A 12,440-nucleotide genomic window follows, 5' to 3' on the forward strand; every position below is an offset into this window, starting at 1 on the left:
CTTCATGATGATACAGTCATCATTTTTTGGTGTTAATTCTAGAAGGTGTTGTAGGCCTTCATAGAACTAGTCAGCTTTCAGCCTTTTCAGTACCAGTGGTTGGAGCATAGACTTGGACTACTGTGATGTTGAATGGTTTGCCTTGGATTCGAACTGAGATCATTCTGTCATTTTGGAGATTGTATCCCAGTACTGCTTTTCCTACTCTTTTATTGACTATGAAGGCTACTCCATTTCTTCTGAGGGATTCTTGCCCGCAGTAGTATACCCGATGGTCCTCTGAATTAAATTCACCCATTCCTGTCCATTTTAGTTCACTGATTCCTAGGATGTCGATGTTCAGTCTTGCCATCTCTTGTCTGACCACGTCCAGCTTGCCTTGATTCATGGATCTTACATTCCAGGTTCCTATGGAGTATAGATCTTTGCAGCATCGGACTTTCCTTTCACCACCTGATGCATCCGCAACTGTGTGTCCTTTTGGCTTTGACCCAGTCGCTTCACTCTTTCTGGCGCTACTAGTACTAGCCCTCTGCTCTTCCCCAGTAGCACATTGGACACTTTCCAACCTGAGGGGCTCATCTTCCGGCGTCGTATCGTTTTGCCCTTTGGTACTGTCCATGGGGTTTTCATGGCAAGGGTACTGGAGTGGGTTGCCATTTCCTTCTCCAGTGGATCGTATTTTGTCAGAGCTCTCTGCTATGATCTGTCCGTCTTGGATGGCCCTGCATGGCATAGCTCATCACTTCATTGCACTACCCAAACCCCTTCAATTTCCTCCAAAAGGATCTGGACAGATTCTGGAAGTGGGTGGGGGACAACAGGATGGCATTCCATGCGGATAAGTGCAAAGTCTTGCACTTGGGACTCAGGAATAGGTGCCATAGGTACAGGATGGGGGCCAGGTATCTGGAGAGCAGCACTTGTGAGAGGGACCTCAGGGTACTTGTCGACAGCAGGCCTAGCATGAGCCAGCAGTGTGATGCAGTGGTTAAGAGGCAAACACCACCCTTGATTGTATAGTCAGAGGGGTGACTTCCAAATCTAGAGAGGTATTGATAGCACTCTATAAGACTCTGGTGTGCCCACAACTGGAGTACTGCATCCAAGAGAGGCATAGCAAGTTTGGAATCAGTTTAGCGCAGGGTTACAAGGATGGTAGCTGGATTAGGAGACATGCCATATGAGATGAGATTGAGGGAGCTGGGCCTTTTCAGCCTGGAGAAAAGGAGACTCCAGGGGGATCTGATAGTGCTGTACAGGTATGTACAGGGGTGTCACACAGTAAAGGGTCGTAACCTGGTGGAGGGAAGGATGTGGTTCAATGGAGCTAAGCTGAAGGAACCAGGGTTCAGGTTGGATGTCAGTGAAGGTTAGGACCCCCAGGATATGGAATGGGCTTCCAAGGGAGGTGGTGGAGGGCCCCCCCCCCACCAGGGAGGGTGTTCAAGGAAATTTGGACGATGACATGTTGGGGATTACTTAAGCAGAGCTGGCTAGAGCTGGGGATCAAATTGATGGCCCAGGAGGCCCATTCTGGCTCAATGCATTTCTATGTTTCTATGATAGTATAGAACTTTACAAGTTCCTGAAAGAGGACAAGATCTCTTCTCATTCATTCCAGAGTGCAGGACACGGAATAATGGACTTAAGTTAAAGGAAACCAGATTTAGACTGGACACCAGGACTTTCCTCACTCTTAGAGCAGTACGACAGTGGAACTTAACTCCTGGGGAAGTTGTTAGGGTTAGAGGTTTGAATTAAAGACATTCAAAAAGTGTCTGGACAGTCATCTGAATGGGATGGTGTAGCTTAGTGCCCTGCAAGCGCAGACAGTTGGACTTGATGGCCTTCTGGTCCATTCCAACTCTGACATTCGATGGTTCAGTGAGTCATCACTACTGGTGGTGGCAGTGAATTCCATAGTTTAGCCATGCCCTTTGTGAAGAAGTCCTTCCTTTGCCCTGAATCTTCCACCAACCCTCCTCTTTGTGGCATCCCATTGGTTCTAGTATGGCCTCTTTCTCCATGCCATAATTTTAAACACTTGTATTTTATCTCCAGTTACTCACCTTTTCTTTTAAGTTAAACAGTTCCAGTTATTGTATCCAGCCCTCACAGTGGGGCTGCACAAACTTCATAGTTTAGGTGCTCCTCTCTGCATTTTTCCAACTTATTAATAATGTCCTTTTTCAGGTGTGGCAACCAGAACACTACACACCATTCTAAGTGCAGTTGCACCTAAGATTTGCATAAGGGGAGTATGATCTTGGCAGTCTTCTGTAAACTGTCCAGAGAAATTCGGTTATTGGGTGGGATAGAAATAAAATAAATAGAATTGATAGATGTCAAAAATACATGGTAATGTATGAATGCAACACTAGTGTAACAGAAAATGTTCAGCTGAAATAGCATTCTTGGTTGCAATAAGGCTCTGCTAGCTTGAGAAACTGGACACACACTGAGAAGAGTTAATTGCTGGCATCCGACTTTCAGCATAAATGCCTACTCTTCAGTGATGGGATGGATGTGTGGATGGAGTTAGGCCAAAATGACCAATGAACTGGGTTCATTAAAGAAAACCTTGAACCTCCGGAGTTTATTGAAAGATCACTCAGGCACCCTGCCGAGAAACCATACTTAAAATAGCACTGTCAGGTACAGGCCAGACCAACCTCAAGCTTTAGGAACATACACAGAGTAGGTTCTAAGTCAAAGCAGCAGGGTAGATGATGAAGAAACAACAGGAACACAGTCAAAAGAAGGTGAGAAGTCTGCAGAAGGGGCTCAATACAATGGTATTGATTACAGGAAATTAGCATAGTAATCAGGAGTCATTGTCATTCTTCCCTGCAAGTTTGGTCATGCAAATTAGAGTGATTACAATGCTGTTAACCTGCCAGCTTCTCAGCTATGAGTTCCAACTTCTTAAACTAGCAGCAAATGCTTAACAGTAACTTGACTTGGAATTCTGGTGTTGAGAAAGGGGGGCAAGTATTTTTTATAACACAAAGGCACATATAAGCAAGATTTTTCTGCCAGGATTTATCTGAATTTTCCCAACAGTTGCTGGCATCCAACTTTTGGCTTAAATGTTCACTCTTCAGTGATGGGATGGATGCATGGATGAGGATAGGTTAAAATGACCAATGATCCAGTTTGCTCTTAAAGGTATAGAAACATATGGAACTTTAATGGTTGGTGCCAGTCTATTATGAAATAGGAGGCTGCTCTGAATTGTTGGGTGGATGCTTCAATAAAGAGCTTTCTTTCTTTCTTTTTAATCTTGCTGGTGGTTTGTTGTCTCTTGTGGTGAGGGAAACAAACGTTTATCCCAGTCGGGGTTAAGGTTAGGGTTAGAGTCCCTGACCGAATTTTCCTTTTCTTTCCTAATTATGCCTTCCTCCAGCCCAGTGTTGAAGTACAGGCTGGGGTTTGTGCTTTGGCAGAATGGGGAAGGCTCACAGGGATGGAGAGCCTCGGTTTCAAATCCCTTCTCAGACATTTTAGGAGCTTTGGGCCAGTGTGAGATCTCTTTCTTACCCTAGCCTACCTCACAGGGTGGTTGTGTGGACACAGTCGGATAAGACAGGCAGGGAGGAGGAAGGGGAGCCATGCATCTTCCTTTCAGCTCATCGGGGTAGACAAATCTAATTAACGTCATGATTAATTAACGTCATTTAACGCTAATTGACATTCACGTTCATTCCTGATTTCCCCCTCCCTACTTCCCCCACTCTGTTCTTCAGAAGGGGTTGGAACCTTCCTTCCGATGGCTTCTGTTCCAGGCCGGTCAAAATTCTCGGTTGCTGCCCCTTCCTCCGAGAGCGGCGGACACCATTATGAGCCGCGCCGCAGGTAACAGAGCGCGGCAGGAGGGCGAGAAAGTCGCTGCGGGAGGCGGGGCGAAACAGTGCCGAAGGCGTGATGGACGCCCAGAAAATCAAGTGAGCGACGCGATGGCGTCACCAATAGCCAATAGGCGTTGAGAAGCGCGGGGGGCGGGGCCGTTGCCAGGGGCCGGCGGTCCGGGCAGGAAGGAGCGGCGAGGCGAGGCCGCCCTGGCCTGCGGGGGGCAGAAGAGGGAGGTGGGGCGTGCGGTCCTGCTGTACCGCTCCAGCTGCGCAGCTCCGGGCTGGGCCGATCCGGGGTTGATTCCGGTTCACTTCGTCGCTAGTTTGGAATCGCGACCCCAGGAAGCTACGGGGGGCAGGTGGGGGCGCTGAGAGCAGGACCTCTGGTGCAGGCTGAGCAACATGCTAATTAATGTTAGTGATTTTTGTAGTTTTTAATTATTACTATCAATTGGTTTTGATTGCTTGTTGCTCTTTACCCGTGTTGATGTGCGTCCAGCGCTCCTGCCCAAAGGGCGCTTGGCTGCAGGGCTCGCAGAGGTAAGAAGGTAAGAGGGGCCGTTTTGGTGGTCTTTATTTTTTCCTGTAATATTCATTTCTGTTTACCTCGCCACCCTGAGTGGTTCTCGGTAGTTCGCAGCAATTGATTGTTGGAAGCTGGTTTTAGATACGTGTGTGTCTCTTTTTGCACTTCTGTTTATACATTTGGATCTGCTTGTTTTTTTAAGAATGATTTCTAAGGTATAATCTTTCAGAAGCACCCAACGAGCTTCTGCTCTCGGGGAGTATAGAAAAGTAAGCAATGACATGAGAATGGGATTTTGGATTTTAAAAAAAAGATTTGATAATAACTGAAATGTATTGAAACCATTGGAGTAGAAATGATAGGAGTAAACTGACTAGGAGGATGCAAGGACTCTGTTGGGGTGGGTGAAAAGGAATAAAAATTGTGTTGGATACTTCTTTGGCTAATCAGAATTATCGGTAGTGTTACGAATATCACATTATACTCGGCCCTCTTCCTTCTTGCAGGAAAGCCAAGGCAACTTACATGGTTGTTGTCTTCTCTGTTTTATTCTCACCACACCCTTGTGAGAAAGGTTAGTCTGAGAGGCAGGCACTGGCTCAAAGTCACCCCGTAGGCTTCACGGGTGAATGGAGCACTGAAAGTTGAGTCTCCCCAGCATCATCCCAGTACTATTTATTTATTTAAAATATTTATATCCCGTCCTATATGAAAAAAATGCCCCAGGACAGATTACAAAACTATAGTAATTAATAACAACAAAATCCATAAACAACAAGAACATAATACCAACAAAAATAAAAATCAAAAAACAAAAAGCAACTGTGAGTGTTAAAACCAATTAAAAGTTCTAATTCTTAAAATGATGGGTAAAGAAAAAGTTTTTCACCTGGTGCCAAAAAGAATATAAAGTTGGTGCCAGGTGAACCTCTCTGGGGAGTGCATTCCAGAGTCTGGGAGCCACTGTTGTGAAGGCCCTCCTCTGGGTAGAGACCGTCTTTACCTGCTTCAGGAGGGTTCCCAGAGCAGAGCCTCCTCTACCGATCTTAGGGGGCACAAGGACATATAGGGAAGGAGGTGCTCCTTCAGTAATCCTGGTCCCAAGCCGTTTATCAGGAGCCAGAGGACCAGCGTTATATGAGAGTGACAACTGGTCCCCATAAGCAGCCTGGCAGCTCTGTTTTGAACCAGCTGAAGTATCCGGGCCATCTTCAAGGGCAGCCCTACGTAGAGCACATTACAATAGTCCAAACAGGAGGTTACCAGAGTGTGTGTCACCGTTGCTAGGCAGTGCTCCTCCAGGAACGGATGCAGCTGATGGATCAGCCACTGCTGCCACTTGGGCCTCCAGGGACAGCTCTGGGTTGAGGAGCACTCCTAGGCTGTGGACCCAGTCCTTTAGAGGGAGTGCAACCCCATCCAGGACAGGGCCAAAATCACTTACCTGAAGACTGGAACCACCCACCAGAATGACCTCCGTCTTATCTGGATAGAGTCTCAGTTTATTGGCCCTTGGAGGGTGGGAATGATGCAAAAAGCATGGTGAGTTACGTTAAAAGGGAGAGGTGAGGCTGCTGAGGTTATTTGGAAATAAGAAATGAATGACTAGGCTCACACACGTTTAACAATATTGGCCATGGGCCCAGTTTCTAGTTGGGTGCCCTTCAGCTCCATAATCACCCAGCCATAATATCGGAGCAACTATTATTATTGTTATTGTTATTGTTATTGCTATTATTTATTTGAAATGCATACAGTCCATCTGAGCAGCTTACAACAGTTCATAAAAGTGACACAATAAAATGCTGTAAAAAAATTTCCAAACTACACAAATTTAAAACCAAGCTAAAATGTAGAAAACAGCGACTAGGGCCAGCTTGTTTGCTGTGGAAACTCACCATCTTTCTTCCAGTAAATTTCAGTTGATCAGTTTGTATTCAGAAAGGAACAATGCATCTCATGTTGGTTAGCTCAGAAGAGGATTTCCTTTTATGTCATGCCTTCCAGAGCTGTCCCTTGTATCACAGGGTTTTGTTTTATGCAAATATTTCTCCCTTTCTCATTCTCTTGTCAGTATAATCTGAATTGTCCACCGAGCTTCTGAGGAGTGCAGCACCCTGAACCCTGAGCCAAACTCCTGGCCTTCTGCCTCCAAGCCACAATGACAGTGCTGGTGGCCAAGGTGCTCTGCTTGCTGGGCGTCTTTGTGCTCATGCTGGGAGGGTCGCTCCTGCCGGTCAAGCTCACTGAAGCAGACTACGAGAAAGCCCATCGCTCCCGGTGTGTTGGCCTCTGCAACTCCTTTGGCGGAGGTGTCTTCTTGGCCACCTGCTTTAACGCTTTGCTTCCCACTGTGCGAGAGAAGGTAGGCGGGGTGGATGGGGGGTACACCAAGTCCTCATGAAGGGGGACTTCCACTGGTCCCTCCCCCCCACCCAGTTTGTTTTCATCTGTTCTGCCGTAGAATGAAATTTCTGTGCTGAGAGGCAGCCTTCCTTGGCAAACCAATTGGCTGCTATGCGATGTTCCAGCCCTCTCCATATGGGGTTTAATGGTTGCCATATCAGTCTGCTCCTGGGTCTCCAGATGATGCTTGTAAATGCCAGATCGGTGTAGAATAAAACCTTCCCCCATTGGCAGTTTACTAGTGGATGTGGCAGATTCCAGCTGGACCTGTGTGACTGAGAACTGAGTGGGTGAACAGAAGTTACTCTCTCCCAGTAGACCAGAGGGCCAGGGACAGGGGATTGGTGTGGGCTGCAAGAATTCAGTCTCTCTCTCCAGGCACCCTGACCGTCCAACAACTAGTCTGGAGTGTTTGCACCTTGTGTTGGGGTAACAGGACAAACTGGGCATTCTGTTGATGTACCACCCACCCTGCAACCCATCAGTCTGCCAGAAGCCTTGGATGTAGAATCATAGAATAGTAGAGTTGGAAGGGGCCACTGGGTTGTAGGGTCCAACACCTGCAGATGGCTGTCCAACTGCCTCTTGAATGCCTCCAGGGTGGGAGCGCCCACCACCTCCCCATGACTTTGCTTCTATTGCCACACTGTTCTGAGTTGGGAGGTTTTTCCTGATGTCCAGCTGGAATCTGCCTCCCTGCAACTTAGTCCTGTTCTTCTGTGTCCTAAACTCTCAGATGATTGAGAAGTGATCCTGACCCTCCTCCAGATGGCAGCCTTGTGATGTGATTTTGCCTTGTTTGCTTGTTTGTCCAGGCTGTTGGTTCTGGGAGATTTCAACCCCAGAAGGTACTCTATCAGGAGCAGCTCAGGATTTCATGGCCCTCATAACTACCATGGGACTGCCCCAAGATGTCTTCATCCCAACACATCTAGCAAATTTGCATGTACTTTGGATTGAGTCTTTTGAGCAGGATATAAGGATGAGTGTTGGAGATTTTTACTTAGTCCCTTTGTCGTGGTCAGATCACCACCTGGTGAGATTTAGAGGTGGCTTTTCCCTTCCATAAGGGTGGGGAACTATTAAGACAGTCTGGCTCCAGAGGCTGATGGATCCACCATCAAACTCCTGTTTGCTCTCCTGGGTCACTTGCTGTGGTCACTCGCTCCCTGGGAGCTGGGCTGCTTGTATCCCAGAGGCCTTAGATCAGCTGGGGCAGCTTGCCCTGCTCCCTGCTCAGGGTAAGGAACCACAACCAGGTTGATAGTGTAGGGGTGCTCTTCGATCCATCTTTGCCTCAGTGGCACAGAGTGCCTTCTGGCTAGTTCACTTGGTGGCCCCGCTATGCCCCTGTTCGGGCAGGGGTAGCCTCATTTCAGTAATCTGTGCTCTGCTGATCTCCAGATTGGATTACTGCAGTACACTCTTTGTGGAGATTGTTCAGGAGCTGCAGCTTCTGCAAATGTGGGATTTGTGTACTGAGATATCAGGGAGGTGAATGGTTACTCACCTCTGTTTTGCAGCTTTCAACAAACTCAGACCCTGTGAGGTGACCGCAAGGGCCAGGAACTCGGCCAGTGTCAAAAAGGGACTTGGTTGCAGTGCCTTGATGTGGAATTGATCCCTCCCTCCCTCCTCCCCTCCCCAGCTCCAGGAGGTTCTGAAAGTGGGCAATGCGACCACGGACTATCCCTTGGCAGAGACGCTCATGCTCGTGGGCTTCTTCATGACAGTGTTTGTGGAGCAGCTCGTCCTGACCTTCCGGAAAGAAAAGCCTTCCTTCATTGACCTGGAGACCTTCAATGCCAGCTCAGACATCGGCAGTGACTCGGAGTGCGAGAGCTCCTTCATTGGGCCCTCCTGGGGACGCGGCAGCGCCCCGCACGGCGACCATGGCCAGCGCCCCCACGTCCACGGGCTCAGTGCCCACGAGCTGGCCCGCGCCAGCCCCCTGCGCCTCTTCAGCCTGGTCTTCGCCCTGGCAGCCCATTCCATCTTTGAGGGCCTGGCCCTGGGCCTGCAGGAGGAGGGGGCCAAGGTCACGAGCCTCTTCCTGGGCGTGGCTGTGCACGAGACCCTGGTGGCCGTGGCCCTGGGCACTGACATGGCCAAGTCTGGGCTGACGCTGCGGGAGGCGGCCAAGCCGGCCGTCACGGTCAGCCTGATGATCCCACTGGGCATCACCGTCGGCCTGGGCATCGAGAGTGCCCGGAGCGTGGCCAGCAGTGTCATTTCGGTGCTCCTGCAGGGCATTGCAGGCGGCACTTTCCTCTTCGTCACCTTCTTTGAGATCTTGAGCAAGGAGCTGGAAGAGAAGAGCGACCGACTGCTCAAGGTGCTCTTCCTGGTTCTGGGGTACGCGGTCCTGGCAGGCCTCGTCTTTTTCAAGTGGTAAAGGGGCCTGCTCTTTGCCCATCCCGGCAGGTGAGAGGGGGAGCAGGGGCCCCTTCCTGGCAGTTCCAGAACCAAGCCAGGGGCAGGACGGAGTAGGGCTTGCTTGCATGCAAGGAGGTGCGAGGCAGCCCCTCTCTGCACAGCACGGCTGGACATGGCAGTTCCATGCCCAGCTTTTCACATCCTCAGGGAGAAATGCGCAGCTGAACTGACTGCATTCTCGTTTCCACCTGATGTTCCTGTCTGTGGAAGATACCTAAGCAGCGTGTGCGTGGCAGCTGTTGGGCTGGTTCGCCTGTTGGCATGGTCCCACCTCTGCCACATCCCAGGCTTCCAAAGGAATGAGCTGCCCTGGGTCCATGTTTCTGTTTTTGTACCGGACCCATCAAAGGCTGATCGTTCTGCTTCTTCCTCCTTGCCCCACAATGATCTTGTTTACAGGCAGGCAGTGAGCTTCAGCTGTTTGCAACTGTTACTGATGTTTTACAAAGAGAAAAGCAAAGTCTGTTTTGACTATTAAAACGGGGGAAGGGAGCAGAGGCTGGAGCAGGGACTTTGCTTTCCCATTCTTGGGAAGGCTGGACTCCGCTCTGTCCTCCATCATGCTGTCTCTTGCAGCTCCTAGATGCCTGCTGCTTTCTAGCTGCTAATATTTAGCTTGTGTTACCAAACACTGTTATTCTGTGAAGACATGTAGGTTTTTTAGACTGGGGCCTTTCCTTGGATGGGTTGCAGAGGGGTTTGCCAACCTGCAAAGGGAAGCTCACCCTTTCCTGCTGAAGCCAAGGAGTTCTGGTTTGAAAATGTCTTCCAATTTAGAGAAAAATTTGAAGCTTCTCTTCTTGCAGAGAAGCAAGAATTTGCCATTTCGTTCTGAAATGGTTCTTGCTTTAAGTTTCATCTCACCAAGGCTCCTCCCTGGGGTGCCACAAATGAGCCACTATTAAAATGGCCTTAGAAGGTTGTGTGGTGTTATTGATCTGACTTGCTGTCATGTTGGTTGTCCTAGTTTCTGTGCGAAGGAGAGAATGGAGTGGCTAAGAAAAGGGGGCCTGTCTCCAAGTCATCAGGATTAGGTGACTCCCAGGAGGGTCTTTCATGTGCCGTCGTGGCATAGCAGCTGGAGAGCAGATGGCAAAATCCCTCTGCAACCTGAAAAACCACAACATGGCCTTTGCCAGTGGGAACATCTTCGGATGTGTCCTACCACTACCCGTCTGTGCTAGCCGGGGGTGGCCAGAGTCAAAGTTCGTCACAGCCATGGGGAGACTGGGGAGGGCTGAATAACCACTCATTGCATCAACATCATCCAGGTGTAAAACCTTGGAGGGAACTGCATGGGAGGGCTGTTTGTTGAAAAGCTGGTTGCTCTGTGCCAGGGCTGCTTTTGCTTCCAGAGCTTCTAACAGGTAAGGAAACGACCAGATAATTCCTGTTGCCTTTTTAGAGAGTAGGACTGCATGTGTGTTTGTGTACACAGGGCTGAAGAGAAAAAGACGGGTAGATGGTGAGGCAGGCAGACCAGTTGTACTCACTTGAGTTCTTGACATCACCACCAGTCAGCAAAAAATGTCCAGTTACTCTCCCTGTTTGTTCCTCTTTGTCCACTTTCCAGATGAGCGCAGGATTCAAGACTGGGGTGGCAGAGTCTTCTGGGGCAGAGCCAAGGGCTCACTTTGGCTGTGTGAGCTCTCCTGAAGCTGGAGATGAAGGCAAATTGGATGCTGGCATCTGTGGAGGGCCCCCCATTGCTGCCCCCTTGTGCTAGCTGCAGGCCTGTGCAGGTGGATTTTGGGGAAGCGGTGCTCAAGATTTCTCCCTGCCTGTTCAAAGGCCTGAAATGTTCCTCTGGCTGGGTGGGAAAAGGACATTGAATAGCCTTCACCAGTCTGACCTAGAGGGAGGTGGCCACTGGCAGGCCAGGGAGGGCCAGGGGACCCGTGTCGTTGCCCTTTCCATCAGCAGCTGGTCCCTGTGTTGCCAAACATTGGTGGACACACCTATCCAAGCCTTGTGGGCAGCCCCTTCCCTTGCTGGTGGATCTGTGGGTGCAAAAGGCTTCCATTCTCAACCAGAGGCTGAGGCTGCTGTTCTGGCTGATTCTCAGGCCGAAGCTGGCCAAAGCTCGAAGCCATGTGGGACTTCTTGCTTCTTATGACTGGGAAGGCAGCATCCTCTGTAGGTAATGGACTGATCCATGTACAGGGAAGGCATTCTGTTGCCGTGGGGCTGGCACAGTGGCCAACACCTGGCACAGGATGGCCACCATTGAGGCAAGTACTGTTTCCCCAGGGACGCGGGCCCTCCAGGAGAAGGGCATGAAAATGAGGGAAGGGGCTCCATTCGCACAGGCTGTTGGCTTCCTTTGTCCCTGCTGGGTGGTCTGTCTGGTTGTTGTTTCCTTCAGACGTTTTCACTCGGTGCCATTAGCAAGGCATCTGGAGCTTTTGTTGCCACCTCGCCTCCGATGCCTGTTCCTCTTGCTTACAGTGGAAATCTGTTAAGGAGCAAGTTCATATCCATGCAGCTTGCAAACAACCTCTCCAGAGAGCAGGCACTTGGCCGGGAGCCTCTCGGCATCTCTGACCCATGGACGCAGTGATGGTCTTGGTGGTCTGGGAAATCTTGCACGTGAGGTCAGCTTAGGGGCCATGTCAGAGCAGGCATGTTTAGAAATTAAATCCATGTCTTTCTGGCGCATGTAAGTTTAGCATGGAGAATTGTGTGTGAGGTATTTATTATCTTCCTTCTTAGTTTGGAGGGAGTTATCCTAACCTCCATGGTGCTGCTAATCATCAGACTTTTAGCCAGTATTTAAATAAAGCTTCTTTTGAAAACGATGTTATCTGTGTGTGTGTGTGTGTGTGAGTGAGTGACTGACTGACTGACTGACTGACTGACTGACTGACTGACTGTCTAGTCTGCCTGTCTGCCTGTGTCTCTCCATTATGGGGAGTGAAGTTTCAAATGTGCATGTGCCATAATCCCTAAATGGCTCAGGGCCAGGATACCTGAAGGACCACCTGCTCTCATGTATACCTACCCAGTTCCCAAGATCTGGTGAGGAAGTCCGAGAGATCCATCCTTTAAGATGGTAAAGAGGATGGCAAATAGACGCAGGACTTTCTCAGTGGCTGACCTCCAATTATGAAATGGCCTGAAGGCAGCTTGCTTGGTGTCATCTTCAGAATCTTTTTGGCACCAGGTGAAAACATTTTTTAATAGATTTTAAATATTTTAATAGATGTTATACTTGGGTA

The 12,440-nt window shown here is 49.4% G+C and overlaps 1 protein-coding gene across 8 annotated transcripts; it reads left to right on the plus strand.

Annotated features, from left to right (window-relative positions):
- The first annotated feature begins 4,094 nt into the window (after nucleotides 1-4,094).
- On the plus strand, nucleotides 4,095-12,020 carry SLC39A3 (solute carrier family 39 member 3). Of its 8 annotated transcripts, none has more exons than XM_044419101.1 (4): nucleotides 4,095-4,268; nucleotides 6,455-6,745; nucleotides 8,435-9,121; nucleotides 10,796-12,020. In XM_044419101.1, the coding sequence occupies exons 2-4, from the start codon at nucleotides 6,542-6,544 to the stop codon at nucleotides 10,946-10,948; spliced, it is 1,044 nt and encodes a 347-aa protein (XP_044275036.1). In that variant the 5' UTR covers nucleotides 4,095-4,268; nucleotides 6,455-6,541; the 3' UTR covers nucleotides 10,949-12,020. The 8 variants fall into 8 exon arrangements, with proteins under 8 accessions (XP_044275036.1, XP_044275035.1, XP_044275041.1 ...); XM_044419100.1 differs by lacking the exon at nucleotides 4,095-4,268 and adding an exon at nucleotides 4,279-4,402; XM_044419106.1 differs by lacking the exon at nucleotides 4,095-4,268 and adding an exon at nucleotides 4,279-4,402 and having other exon boundaries at nucleotides 6,455-6,562.
- Nucleotides 12,021-12,440: the final 420 nt, after the last annotated feature.

The sequence above is a fragment of the Varanus komodoensis genome, unplaced genomic scaffold (genome assembly GCF_004798865.1).
Source record: "Varanus komodoensis strain SLA01 unplaced genomic scaffold, ASM479886v1 scaffold99, whole genome shotgun sequence".
Classification (NCBI taxonomy): Eukaryota; Metazoa; Chordata; class Lepidosauria; order Squamata; family Varanidae; genus Varanus; species Varanus komodoensis.